General features: G+C 39.7%; 1 protein-coding gene across 1 annotated transcript in view; it reads left to right on the forward strand.

The window, feature by feature from the left end:
• The first annotated feature begins 33 nt into the window (after positions 1 to 33).
• Positions 34 to 15,115, forward strand: part of CHRNA7 (cholinergic receptor nicotinic alpha 7 subunit) — a 142,778-nt gene continuing 127,696 nt past the window's right edge. The window contains exons 1-2 of the mRNA XM_017875403.1: positions 34 to 189; positions 438 to 577. Of these exons, the coding sequence (XP_017730892.1) occupies positions 135 to 189; positions 438 to 577 (195 nt within the window). The 5' untranslated portion in view covers positions 34 to 134. The remainder of the gene's footprint in view (positions 190 to 437; positions 578 to 15,115) is intronic.

The following is a 15,115-nucleotide window of genomic DNA, read 5'->3' on the forward strand; positions in this document are numbered from 1 at the left end:
GGGGCGGGGGCGCGCGCCCGGCTCCTTAAAGGCGCGCGAGCCGAGCGGAGAGGCGGCTCTGTGGCCGCAGGCGCAGGCCCGGGCGACAGCCGATACGTGAGGTGCGCCGGCCCGCGGCAGCTCCGGGACTCAACATGCGCTGCTCGCAGGGAGGCGTCTGGCTGGCTCTGACCGCGTCGCTCCTGCATGGTAAAGCCGCCGCCTCCCCGCCCTCCACTTCTCCGTGGGATCCCGGGCACGTCCCGGGCGCCTCTGTGCGCCCCGCGCCTGGGCCAGGTTTGGGGTCTCCCCGCCGCCGGCGAGGGGCAGCGGGGGCGCTGCGGGGGCTGCTTGTCTGGGCTGTACCGGGTGGGCGGCGGGGCCGCGGGCAGGAGGGAGTCGGGAGTCACCCCCGCCGGCCTGCCCTGAGCCCCCTGCCCGGGTCTCCTCTCCTTAAGTGTCCCTGCAAGGCGAGTTCCAGAGGAAGCTTTACAAGGAGCTGGTCAAGAACTACAACCCCTTGGAGAGGCCCGTGGCCAATGACTCGCAACCGCTCACCGTCTACTTCTCCCTGAGCCTCCTGCAGATCATGGACGTGGTGAGTCCCGCCTGCCCACAGGGCTGCCCTCTCCCCTCCCTGGGCTCCGAGGGGCTTTATAGGAAGCGTCGGGCGGCCAGGCGGTGGAGCTCGGCTGGGACACTCTAGCTGGCCCCAGGCGAGGCAGGGCCATGCTCTGACTCTGTCCCCAGCCTGCCCTCTCCTGAGTGTCTCAGTTCTCCGTCTCTCCTCCCGCCAAGGAGGAACCTGGTAAAGCTTGTTCCGTCACTCCGGCCACCTGTACGTGGGTACTTGGGTCCCACCTTTCCCTCAGTTTAGAAACTCAAGCATCCTGAACTGGGACTCAGTAGCAAGAACAGGTGATACTCACTTTTTAGTCTCCCTTATGGTGTAAGTGTTGACATGCAGTCCAGCATTGAGTGTCAATTTAGCCACTTCTAGACTTTTCTGCCGCCTATGATATGTAACTTCTTTGGTGGGAGGCCTGCCCCTGAGCTTTGCAGCTGGCAAATCTGTCCAGGCAGAGGGTAAGAGGGCCAGCTGTGAACTTCCACTGTGACCCCATCTGAGGAATGGGCATGCTTTGCCTTCCTGGCGAGGACAGGTACCAGGAGTCCTACTCCATGGACTCAGGGTTCCCCATCAGGAATACACGTGTCTGTGCCTCCAGGCAGCTGCCACCAGTTCCGTGGGCCTCTTGCCTTGCAGCCTTGCTAGTGCCCACTTCATTGGCCAATCTGTGTAAACTTGCCTTTTGTTCCTCTCTGCTGCTTTGGATATTCAATATTCATGGTATAGTCTCCGTATAATACAAATGCTTCACACAAGTGTTTAATTCATTATAAATGTCTATACAGAGTATCGGATTCTATTGTGGAGCACCCTGGAGTGGGGCAGGGTGGGGCACAGGGATAATGATGTTCATTGGGAGGGACAGCATGATAGGAAAGAGGTGAGACAATAGCCACAATTCCTGGTTAAAAAACAAATTGTGCTAAGAGCCACCTGGCAAAGTGGAAAAAGATAAGAGGTGATATTTCATAATCCTACAAATAAACAGTTACCCGCGCTAGCATGTTGATGAATGGTATATCATGTAACCTAGTTAAAATTGCTGTGATACATTGCCTCCTTTCCAACACTACACTCGCCTCAAATGTGTTCTTTCTCCTGCAGACAGAATCATGCTTTAAAATATTGAATGTATATGTGATGATGCGGAAAAGTTATTATCAGAGAAGAGCTGTAGGGGAAGGCAGGTTCAGTCTTATGAGTTGCAGAGCAGCAAAAGTTGCTGTTTACAGAGCAGCTCCTCAGTTACTTTAAAGAGCTCAAGATTTGTACTTGGGGTCTTCGGTGAGTTCTGGCTCTGTTGGTGTCTGAATGGCTGCTGTTAGGTAAGTTTCTTAAGCATCTTGAGCCTTGGCTTTCTGGCTAATAAAATGGACACTGTAGTACCTCATCAGTCATTGTGATCAACTAAAGAATATGGAAACAACTTGAAGAGACCTTAAAGCTAGATATGTGATTTTGGTCATTTTTATGCAGAAACCACATGAAAAGACCAGGCAGCAGAGCTGACACACCCTGCAAGTGGTGTGTGACAGGGTGAGAAAGGGACAGTAGTAGCCCCTTCTTCCCCCATTTGCCGAGGGTCAGCTCCAGCCAGGCTGCCTCACTGTTTGTGTCTGCTCCACAGCTGTCTCCCTTGGAGGGGGTGTCCCTGTATTGCCTGGATAGGGGTGATGGTGCAGTAGCCCCTCAGTAGAGGAGTAGGAGGAAGTCAGTAGAACAGGCTCCTGAGGTTGCAAAGGCTGCGGCAGCCTCTCTTGGAGAAGAGACTACTCAGGGAGAAGCTGCAGGCTTTTTTTCTGGGAACTTCTGCTTCTTTAAGAGACACGTAAGAAACCAACTTATTGGGAGGAGCTCTGAGTCTTAGGAGAAGTTTAGGCATAGGTTAGTGTTACACTGCATGAACATTTAAAATAACTTTTGTCACGTTAGAAAATTACAAAAAGAGCTAATTGGCACTTTGTGTCAATGGCAGTCCACTGTCCTTAGGAAATGCCTGTGAAGAAGGCTGTCAGCAGTCAGAGGTGATGGGAAGGGGGCAGGAGAGAGTTTCTCTCTCACTTTAGCCATGGGGTTGGCTGTGAACACATTGAACTTCCAAGCCAGGCAATGCTGTGTTCCTGGAGTGGCCTTGAACAAACTCCCTTACCTTTCGGAGCCCTGTTTTCTCATGTGTTAGAATAATACCTGCTTCAGAGGGGTTTGAGAGGATTAAATAAGATAAAGTGCTTGCCACACACTGGTGATTCACTGAAGGTATGCTCCATCTTAATTAGGTAACTACTCAACTCAGAGGTCCAGAAGTCATGCCTAGAAAGGTGTGGTCCCTTGCCCAAGGCCACTCTGTGATTAGAGGTAGGGCTATGAAGAAACATTGGGCAAGTCCTTTGTCTTTCATCTGCTGCTTCCTTTAGACTTGGTAACTTCGGCAGAACAAAGCCATTTAATTTATTTAAACTGGATGAATTGTAACTAGTTTAATGTGACTTTCCTGAGATGCTGGATGAAGCTGAAGTCTATCAGACATAACGAAATACGCAAACATTTGTATTCCGGCCTAACTTGGTTGGTTCTGCCTGGTTTTTGAAGTGGAGCCGGGTCTCTCCAGCTGAAATCTCAGCCCACTGGACAGAGACACAATGGTTCTCATAAAGCCTTCACATGGCAAAATCTTGGCTGATATAGATTCTCTTTACACATTTGTTGCTCATTTTAACTGGGCTGTTCTAGAGACCATAGTAGTTGGTTTTCCTACTCCCAGATATTGTTATTGATTCCTTTTTTTGGTCAGCAGAGGTTCCCAACTGGAGTGATAGGAAGACACCATATGATGTTATATATTTTATTTTTGTGAAAGATCGTTTACTCTTTAATCAGTTTATTCCACAAATCCTGTTGAGCTCCTATTGTAGACTTTGACAAATTCTGAGAATTAACAGAAAGATGATGGATTATTTTTCCTTTCAGAGATCTCATGAGCTGGCTAGGGAGATTAACAAGTAAATCCCAGGCCGGGCGCAGTGGCTCACACCTATAAGCCCAGCACTTTGGGAGGCCAAGGTGGGAGGATCCCGAGGTCAGGAGATCGAGACCTTCCTGGCTAACATGGTGAAACCCCGTCTCTACTAAAAATACAAAACATTAGCCGGGTGTGGTAGCGGTTGCCTGTAGTCCCAGCTACTCGGGAGGCTGAGGCAGGAGAATAGCCTGAACCCAGGAGGCAGAGCTTGCAGTGAGCCGAGATCTCGCCACTGCACTCCAGCCTGGGCGACAGCGAGACTCCGTCTCAAAAAAAAAAAAAAAAAAAAAAGTAAATCCCAAATTACTACATGTGATGAAATTTAACATACATATCTATACAAAGGGCTAGAAAACATTGTTTTCAACTAGAGCAGCTGAGAATGGCTTCAAAGAGATGGTAGTTAGAGTTCCAAAAATGAGAAAGAGTTTGCCACTGAAAGTAGGATATCTTTTCCAGGTAATGGGTACAGGCTGAGGAAAGGCTGAAAGTACAGTGGAGGACAGCTCACCTCCAACATGTGTTTTGTGGGACACTGGCAACCTGTTGATCTTTACTGCGATTTTGCTGCAAGACTTCTCAGAAAATTTAATGTGCTATGTTTTTTGAGACATTCTAAAAAACCAATATAGTACTGACCAAACTACTGATAGTTTTACAGACCCTTTTGTAAGAATTATGCTTTAGAAGGACGCCTTACAAGGGCGGGGGGAAGGGGGCTATGAGTTTTCTGTGGTATGAGGTGCTAGATAAGTGTGGGGACAGTGAGGTTGCAGTGTGTGAGGTGTCCTGAGTTCCTCTGCAAGTTTGCATTTTACCTGGCTCTAGTCTAGGCATCTCCGAAGGCACGAGGAGGCAGTGTGCCAGGGGTTTTGTGAAGCTGTAAGACCAGCCTGCCATAGCATATTTTCCCAGAAATGGAAATAGTCCAAACCTTGATATTTGTATTAAATTCAAGTATAAATTATAGATTGGAGTGAAAAAACTTTGCATACATTTTAGAGGCACAACATGAGTCCTCAAAGGAATTGCTTGACCTGCTGTTACTCAACAGGCTCCTTCATGAAGCACTAGGCAGAGGGGGAAGATATGGTGGATTTTTAAACAGGGGAGGGAAGTAACCAAATTTCTGCTTAAGCAGAAGATGCTGAGAGCAGTGAGTGAGATGTGTTAGAGAGGAGGAGAGAAAGGTAAGGGACAAGGAGGTTGAAACTAGGATGGCCACTGTGGGAATGTGGAGAAGGGGGCAGATTTAAGAGATGTTTTGGATATATTGTCTATGATGTGTAACTGTGTATATAAACGTCATGAATATATATCAATAAATTTGCTAAGTGAAAGTGCCTAAATTATTCTTATATGCATACACTGACTTCTGGTGATTATTAATTTACTTCCTGGGCTTGTAACTGGGCTGGGAATGAGATAATACATAAGAAATCATTTTGAAGTGATGCATATGTAAGGTCTGATCTGCCAAGTTTCCGTAATGTTTCTCCTTTATTTGTACTGTTTAGTCAGTCACCTGAGCACATGCATCTAAAGGCCATTCTAAGTGATTTGCATAAAATAAATATACATTGGTTATGAAGCATGTCCAGAAGTCAAGTTTGTTAAAATGAGTAATATGAACCAACATGTAATTATATACAAATGTAAAACGTATAATTATACAAGATTGATTTTTTTGGTATTTTATTGATTTGAAATGCAGATTCAGCTTTTTGGAAGCTTTAGTCACAAGACAGTAGAACTAAGTGGTCATGCACTTAGGCTTTGGCACTGAAGATGGCAGGCAGGGCTGTGGAGCCCAGTATCCTAAGGGCTTATGTGTTATCTAAATTCCTTTGGGTGGCCCTCTGCTTAGGTTTGCAAAATGTATGATTTTATATTCATTAGCCACCATTTAAAATGCTACAACTCCAACAAAATATTATCAAATATTATAAAACCCACATACCTAGCATATATTGTAAAAAGAAATGCTGAAGGTATAATCAGGTATTGATCTTTATCATTTTTAAAAAATCTTTACTTTTTTGAGCAATTTTAGCTTCACAGCAAAATTAAGAGGAAGGTACAGAGATTTCCCACAGTTTCCTCAGTGATCAACATTCTCCACTAGAGTAGTATATTTGTTACAACTGATGAACCCACATTGACACATTATAATCACCCCAAATGCACAGTTTATAAGAGGGTTCCCTCTTGGTTTTGTATGATCTATGGGTTTGGGCAAATGTATAAATGGCATAGTGTATAATACCATCATTATGGTATCATACTGAGTATTTTTACTCTCCTGGAATTTCTTTGTGCTCTACCTTTTTATCATTACCTTCACCACAATTCTTGGCACCCGTGATGTTTTATTGTCTCTGTAGTTGAATCTTTTCCAGAATGTCGTATGATTGGAATCATACAGTCCGTAGCCTTTTCAGATGGACTTATTTTACTTAGTAATATGCATTTATGCCCTCTCCATACTCTGTCATGGCTTGATAGCTCGCTTCTTCTTAGCACTGAGTAGTATGCCATTGGTCTGGATGTAGCACAGTTTATTTATCCATTCACCTCCTGAAGAACATCGTGGTTGCCTCCAAATTTTGGCAATTATGAGTAAAGCTGCTATAAGCATCTTGTGCAGATTTTTATGTGAACATAAGGTTTCAGTCATTTAGGTAAATACCAAAGAGGGCCCTTGGTGGTTTGTATGCTAGGAGTGTGTTTGATTTTCTGAGGAAATCACAGACTATCTCCCAAAGTGGATGTACCGTTTTACATTCTCACCAGCAATGAATGAGAGCTCCTGTTGCTCTATATCCACGTCAGCATTTGGCGGTAGCAGTGCTCTGGATTTTGAGCATTCTAATCGGGGTGTAGCGGTATCTCATTGTTTTATATTCGCATTTCCCTGGTGACATGATGTGGAGCATTTTTTCATAAATTTATTGCCATCTGTAGATCTTCTTTGGTAAGGTGTCTGTTAAGGTCTTTGACCAAGTTTTAAGTGTTTTTTTTTTTCTTATTGCTGAATTTAAGAGTTTTGTATATTTTGATGACAGTCTTTTATCAGGTATGTCTTTTGCAAATATTTTTCCCAGTCAGTAGCTTGTTTTCTCATTCTCTTTACATCGTATTTCACAGAACATACATTTTTAACTTTAGTGAAACCCGTCTTTTCAATTGTTTCTTTTATGGATTGTGCCTCTGGTATTGTATCTAAAAAGTTATTGCCGTAGCTAAGGTCATACAGGTTTTCCACTATCATCTTCTAGGAGTGTTGTAGTTTTGCACTTTACATTTAGGTCTGTGGTCCATTTTGAGTTAATTTTTATGAAGTGTATAAGGTCCGTGTGGACATTTATCTTTTTGCATGTGGTTGTCCAGTTGTCGTAGCACCATTTGTTGAAAAGACGATCTTTGCTCCATTTTATTGCCTTTGCATCGTTGTCAAAGATCAGTTGATTATATTTATGAGTCTATTTCTGGGTTCTCTGTTGTGTTTCATTGGTCTCTTTGTCTATTCTTTCATCAACAGCACAGTCTTGATTTTACTATAGCTTTATCCTAAGTCTTGAAGTTTGGTAGTATCAGTCCTCCGGCTTTGTTGTTCTTCTTCAACACTGTGTTGGCTATTCTAGGTCTTTTGCCTCTCTCTGCAAACCTTATAATTGCTTTATAGATACCCACAAAATAACGTTCTGGGATTTGTTTGGGATTGCATTGAATCTACAGATCGAGTTGGGAAGAACTGGCATATTGACAATATTGAATTTTTCTATTCATGAACGTAGAATAGCTCTTTAGTTCTTCCTTTATTTTGTTTGTAAGACTTTTGTAGTTTTACTCATATTGATCTTGTAAATACTTCACTAGATTTGTACCTAAGTGCTCAATTTTTGAGGGGTTAAATGGTATCATGATTTCAATGTCAAATTCTACTTGTTAATTGCCAAAATATAGGAAAGCCATTTACTTTTACATGTTAGCCTTGTCTTCTGCAAAGTTGCTGTAATTGTTTATTAGCTCCTGGAGATTTTTTTTTTTGGTCATTTATTTTGGGTTTTCTACATAAATGATCATGTCATCTGCAATCAAAGACAGCTTTATTTCTTTTTTCCCAGTCTGTATACTTTTTATTTCCTTTTTCTTGTCCTTTCATATTAGCTGGTACTTCCAGTGTGCTATTGAAAGGAGTGGGAGAGGGGACATCCTTGACCTGTTCCTAATCTTAGTGGGAACGCTTCCCAGGTTTCTTACAGTAAGCTATGATGTTAAGCTATAGGTTTTTCTTGGATAGTATCACTGATACAAATAAAACTAAATTTTAAGTATGATATAATATATATAAAAATTAAAAATGTACATATTTACTTTACATTTAATATCAAATATATACATATATTTTATATATTTATATTTATGCTAAGCATATACAAATATTTTGTATATATACATATACATATTTTATACATACATATGAAAATATGTATATACACACATACAAAAAACCTACAGCTAACATCATACTTAATGATATATATATTTATCAAGTTGAGGAAGTTCTCTTCTGTTCCATTTACTGAAAGTTTTTATGATGAATAGGAGTTGGATTATGTCAGAATTGTTTTCATCTATTGATATAATCATATGATTTTTCTTTTGTAGCCTGTTGATGTAATGGATTATATTAATTGATTTTTTAGTGTTGAGCCAACCTTGAATATCTGGAATAAATCCCACTTGATCATACTATGTAATTCTTTTTGTACATTATTGAGATCAATTTGCTAATTTTTAAATTTTTGTTTGAGACAGAGTTTCACTGTGTTGCTCAGGCTGGTCTCGGACTCCTGAGCTCAGTTGATCTGCCTGTCTCAGCCTCCCAAAGTGCTGGGATTGGAGGCGTGAGCCACCACAACGTGCTGATACTTTGTTGAGCATTTATGAATCTATGTTCATCAGTGATATTGGTTTGTAGTTATCTTTTCCTATAATGTGTTTATCTGCCATTTGTGTTAGGGTAATGCTGGCCTCATAGAATGTTTTAGGAAGTATTGCCTCTGCTTGTGTACTCTGAAAGAGACTGTAGATAATTGGCATAATTTCTTTTTTAAATTTGTAGACTTCACCAATGAGCCCTTCTGGACCTGTTACTTACTGTTTTGGAAGGTTATTATTATCTGATTCAATTGCTCCAATAGATAGAGGCCCATTCACATTGTTTATTTCTTCTTGTTTGAGTTTTGAGAAATTCTGTCTTTCCAGGAGTGGTCCATTTTATCTAGGCTATAAAATCGGCGAGCACAGAATTGTTCATGGTATTTATTTGTTAACCTTTCAGTGCCCATAGGATCTGTAATGATGCCTTCTCTTTTACTTCTGATATTAATACTTTTTGTCCTTTCTCTTTTTTTTCTAATTTAGCCTGGCTGGATGCTTATTAATTTTATTGATTGTTTTCAAAAAACATTTTGTTTTGTTCATTTCCTCTATTGATTTCCTGTTTACAATTTTGTTGATTTCTGCTCTAATTTTAATATGTCTCTGCTTATTTTGGATTTAATTTGCTCTTTTTTTCTAGTTTCCTAAAGTAGAAGCTTAGAATATTGATTTTTAGATCTTTCTTCATTTCTAATACTGTATTAAGTGCTATAGATTTTCCCCTAAGCACTTCTTTTGCTGCATCCCACAAATTTTGGTAAGTTGTTTACATTTTCATTTCAGTTAAAATATTTCAGTGTCTCTTGAGAGTTCTTTGAGACATGTATTATTTAAAGGCATATTGTTTAATTCCCATGTATTTTTGGATTTTTCAGTAATCTTTCTGTTACTGATTTCTAATTTAATTTCTTTGTATTCTTTTAGCAGGCAAGGTGTAATTTCTATTCTTTTACATTTGTTAAGGCTCATTTTGTGGCACAAATATAGGGAATATTACATGTGAGCTTGAGAAGAATGTGTATTCTACTGTTGTTGGATAAAATATTCTATAGATATTGCTTATATCCAATTGATGTACAATGTTTTGAGTTCAACCATGTTTATACTGGTTTTCTGCTTTCTGGTTCTTTCGATTTCTGGTAGGCGGGTGTTAAAGTTTCCAACTGTGATAATGAATTTACCTATTTATCCTTGTAGGTCTAATAATTTTTGCCTCATTAGTTTGATGCTGTGTTTTTGGGCACATACACATTAAGTACTGTTAAGTATTTTTTGTAGAATTGATCTTTTTATCATTAAGAAATACCATTTTTTATCCCTGGAAACTTTCCTTGCTTTGAAGTATGCGCTATCTGAAATTTACATAGCTATTCCTGCTTTCTTGGATTAGTGTTAGCATGGTATACTTTTCTCCATCCATAGGACACTTTTAATTTATATGTGTCTTTATATTTAGAGTACTCTGGTTTTTATGTAGGCACATGCAGTTGGGTCTTGGTTTTTGATCTGCTCTTACAGTGTCTTTAAATTGATGCCTTTAGACCACTCAAAGTGATTGTTGATATAGTTGGATCAATAACTGTCGTATTTGTTACTGATTTTTTTTTGTTGTCCTTGTTCCTTATTTCAGTTTTTGTTTTCCACTCCAACTTTTACGGTTTAGTTGGGCATTTTATGTGGTTGTGTTTTCCCTCCTTTCTTGGCGTATCGGTTATAGTTCTTTTCTTTACTTTTTTAGTGGTTGCCCTAGAGTTTGCAACGTACATTTACAGCTAACCCAAGTCACCTTTCATGTTACGTTATACCACTTCATGGGTAACACGAGCACTTTATAATGCAAAATAACATGGATATCTTCCTCCTGTCCCTTGTACCATTTATTTCTTATAAGGTGCATGTGTGTGTGTGTGTATGTATGTGTGTGCATATATGTATGTATTATATATGATATATACATATAGGTATAAAAAAATTGTTGCTGTTGTTATTCTGAACAAACTGTTTTCTGTTAGATAAATTAATAAGAAAAACCAAAGTTTTATTTTGCCTTCACTTTTCCTTCTTCAGTGGTTCTTTAATTTTCATACAACTTTCAACCTGTATCATTTCCTTTCTTTTTAAAGAACTTCTTTTAACATTTTTTAAAGGCAGGTCTGCTTGCAACAAATTTCTTCAATTTTTGCCTGAGAATGTATTTTTTTTTCCTTATCCTTTGAAGGATGATTTCAATAATTCTAGATTTGTAACTTTCTCTCTCAGCTCTAATTATTTTACTCTACTCTCTTTTTGCTTGCATGGTTTCATATAAGTCAGATGTAATTCTTGCCTTTTTGGTCCTCTAAAGGGAAGGGTATTTTGTCCCCCTTTGGCTTCCTTCAGGATTTCGTCTTTAATTGTTTATAGTTTGAAATGATATACCTAGATGTTGGATTTTTTTTCCCCACATGTATCAGCTTGCTGTTTTCTGAGATTCCTGGATGTGTGGTTTGGTGTTTGACACTAATTTGGGGAAATTCTCAATCATTGTTTCAAATACTTCTGTTCCTTTCTCTACTTCAACAGTCCCCAACCTTTTTGACACCAGGGACCTGTTTTGTGGAAGACAGGTTTTCCATAGACTGTCGGGGGCCATGGTTTTGGGATGACACTGTTCCACCTCAGATTGTCAGGCATTCATTAGATTCTCACGAGGAGCGTGCGACCTAGATCCCTTGCATGTGAAATTCACAATAGGGTTTGTGTTCCTGTAAGAATGTCATGCTGCCGCTGATCTGACCGGAGACAGAGCTCAGGCAGTAATGCTCCCTGACGAGCCCCTCACCTCCTGCTGTGTGGCCCAGTTCCTAACAGTCCAGGGACAGGTACAGGCCCGTGGCCTGGGGGTTGGGGAACACTGCCCTACTTCTTCTCCTTCTCGTATTCCCATCACACATATGTTCCACCTTTTGTAATTGTCCCACAATCCTTGGATATTCTATTCTGTTGTTTTCAGTTTTTGTTCTCTTTGCTTTTCAGTTTTCAAAATTTCTGTTAACATTCCTCATACGAGGGATTCTTTCCTCAGCTGTATCCAATCTACTAGTAAGGCCATCAAGTACATTCTTTATTTTTGTTACATTATTTTTGATTGCTGGAATTTCTTTTTGGTTATGTCTTAGGAGTTCCATCTCTGTGCTTCCATTGTTTAACTGTTCTTGTATGATGTCTACTTTTTTCATTAGAGCCTTTAGCATATTAAAAATAGTTGTTGTAAATTCTGATCTGATCATTCCAATACTGCTGCCGTATCTGGTACTAATGCATGCTCTGTCTCTTCAATTTGTGTTTTTCGTTTATTTGTTTGTTTGTTTTTTGCCTTTTAGTGTGCTTTGTGATTTTTTTCTTGATTGGTGGCCATGATATGCCAGGTAAAAGGAACTGCTGTAAATTAATAAGTTACTAATGTAGTGGTAAGGTGTGGAGGGAGGGGAAGCATTCTATACTCCTGTGATTAGGTCTCAGTGTTTTAGTGAGCCTGTGCCTCTGGACACGAACTTCATAGGTGTTTCACAGTTTGTTTCTCCCCGCTTGGGTGCCATAGGATGGCTAGAGTGGGTGGAGTTCAGTATTTCCCTTCCCTTGGGTCAGGTAGGCTCTGATAATACCCCAGAGGATTAGACTACGGTTAATTCATTTTTCCTGATGGCAGGCCTTACTGAAAACAATAGAAAGTTCTGGCACATTTCCAAATGGTTTCTTTCACCTGTCTCTGGTGGAAGCACAAGGGAACATTTCTTCAGTATTTCCTGTGGGAACCTGGTAGAGCTTCTGGAGGTAAATCTCATGATATTTGGGAACCCCTATGGTTGAATCCTTTTGGAATTTTAACTTTCAAAGTTAAAATTGAGCCTCCAGGAATTTGCCAATTCCAGTTCAGGTTTTCTTACTCTGCTGCTGGTTCCTGTGGTGGTTTTGCTGATTAGTCTCTGCTCTGGAAAGTCCTGGCTCTCTGTATGCCCCTGTTTGTCCCTCCAATCTTGAGAGCAGAAGTTCATCCTATGTGTTCCCCTGTTAGTTTGGCTCCAAGAAGAGCTGTTGTTTTTTTAGTGTGTTCACCCTTTTACTTGTTAGGACAAAGTTGTAACTTCTGATTTTCTTGTATCAGGAACCAGGAACTGGATCTAATAATGTTTTTATAAGATACGTTTCTTAAAATGACAAAAGTAATATGTGTTTGTACAGGAGCTGAATTAAACCTAAAAGGAATCAAGAAGTTGAAAATCAAGGGGTAAAATCACACACAAGGCATTCTGGCAGAGTTCATGCATCTTTTCTTTATGTGTATAGATGTGTGGAGAAATATTTAAATATTTAAAAGTTGAAAGGTATAAACATGATGTATGGTGCCTTAAGCAGTATTAACAGGCATTGATTTTAAAGTGGCACACTTAGGCCCATTAGTAAACAAATACAGGTTTTAAAATACATTTATATGTCTTCTTCCTTAACTCTTACCATCACTGCGTATTCAATCTATATTCCTTTTGTAATTTAAAAACCATTTTTAAAAATGTATTTAAATGCTTTATGATGATACTTATAAGTAACACATAGTTGGGTTTTTTAAAAAATTGAATTTGAGAATCTCTATAATTTAATTATCCCTAATGTGATTACTGATCTATTTGGGTTTAAATCTATCCTTCGCTATTTACTTCCACTTATCCTTGTCTCTTCTATGTTCTTTTTTTCTCTTTTTTTCTTACACTTTTCTGGATTAATTGCTTGTTTTATATTATTCTTATTTTCTCTTCTATTAGTTTGTTTGTCATATTTCTTTCTTTTTATCTTACAGTGGTTGATCTGGAGATTACAATAGGAATCCTTGACTAAGTAAAGTCTAATGAAAGTCATCAACTTTTCTGTACAATGTGAGGACTTTACAACACTTTAATTCCATAATTGCAATGTATCTACTGTTATTGTCATGTATTTTATTTCTATAAATATATTTAAACTTTATAAGAGTAGAACTGTTTTCTGCCATCAATATTCTTTTAGATTTACTCCTATATTTACCTTTTTTGTTACTTTAATTCCTCCCTGTATCTTCTAACTTCCATCTAATATAATTTTCCTTCTGCCCTTTAGACTTCTTTTTCATGAGGGTCTGGAAGTAGCACAATTTCTCCATGTTTGTTTCAAAACTTATTTATATTGCCTAATTTTTGCGTGATAATTCAAAAATACAGACTGTGTTGCTGGTTAGCTACAGGTGTTGCTGGTTAGCTACAGGTGTTGCCGGTTCGCTACAGGTGTTGCTGGTTAGTTACAGCACTTCTGTATGCAGCACGGTGTCTGTGGTATGTCACCCTAATGTTTTCTGATTTCCAGTACTTCTCTTAAGAGGCCAGCTATATGCCTTACTGTTGCTTCTCTGTTCTTGTTTTCTTTGGTCACTTTTAAATTGTATTCTTTGTCTCTGATTTTCAACAGTTTAGTTTTACTATGATAAGAAAATGTTTCTGCTCTTTTGTTTTACCTGTTTGGGATTCAGAATGAATTATTGAATCTGTTCCTCAGTTTCATTCACAAGTTTTGGAAAATTGTTGCCAGATCTTTCTTTCTTTCTTTTGAGACGGAGTCTCGCTCTGTTGCCCAGACTGGAGTACAGTGGCGTGATCTCAGCTCACTGCAACCTTTGCCTCCTGGGTTCAAGCAATTCTTCTGCCTCAGCCTCCCGAGTAGCTGGAACTACAGGCGTGCACCACCACGCGTGGCTAATTTTTATGTTTTTAGTAGAGATGGGTTTCCAGCATATTGGCCAGGCTGGTCTCAATCTCCTGACTTCATGATCTGCCCACCTCAGCCTCCCAAAGTGCTGGGATTACAGGCGTGAGCCACCGTGCCCAGCCTAGATATTTCTTTAGATATAACGTCTGCTCTATTTTATCTGCCTTCTCTTTTTGGGACAATGATTACATGTTTACCACAGTTTTCACTTTATCTCAGTGATTCTCAACCAGGGGCAGTGTTTCTCCCCAGGGAATATTTGGCATTATCTTGAAAAAATTTCAGTTGCTTCAGTTGGCGACAAGAATGCTACTGACACTTACAGGGAAGGGGCTAGGGATGCTGCTGAATGTCCTATAGTGCGTAGGATGGCTCCCCAAGACGAAGAATTATCTGGCCCCAATGTCAACAGTGCTGAGATGGAGAAGCCTGCTTTATTCCATATGCTTCCTGTTCTTTGCTGTAATCCCATTTCTTTGTCTCTCCATGCTTCATCTAGTCTGTTTTCTGTTGACTTATATTCAATATTCAGTCCTTGAATTCTCTCATTGTGTCTATCTGACGTTAGTCCCATTTATTGACTTCTTTTTAAAGTTTCAGATATTGCACGCTTTAGTGTTAGAATTTCCTTTTGGTTCTTACAAAATTTTCTAGCTCTCAAGCTTGTTCTCAGTTTCTTCAGATATATTCATAAGAATTCTTTTATAGCCCCTGTCTGATAGTTCCATTCTTTTTTTTTTTTTTTTTTTTTTTTTTTTTTTTTTTTT

This window comes from Rhinopithecus bieti, unplaced genomic scaffold (genome assembly GCF_001698545.2).
Source record: "Rhinopithecus bieti isolate Rb0 unplaced genomic scaffold, ASM169854v2 scaffold_9876, whole genome shotgun sequence".
NCBI lineage: Eukaryota > Metazoa > Chordata > Mammalia > Primates > Cercopithecidae > Rhinopithecus > Rhinopithecus bieti.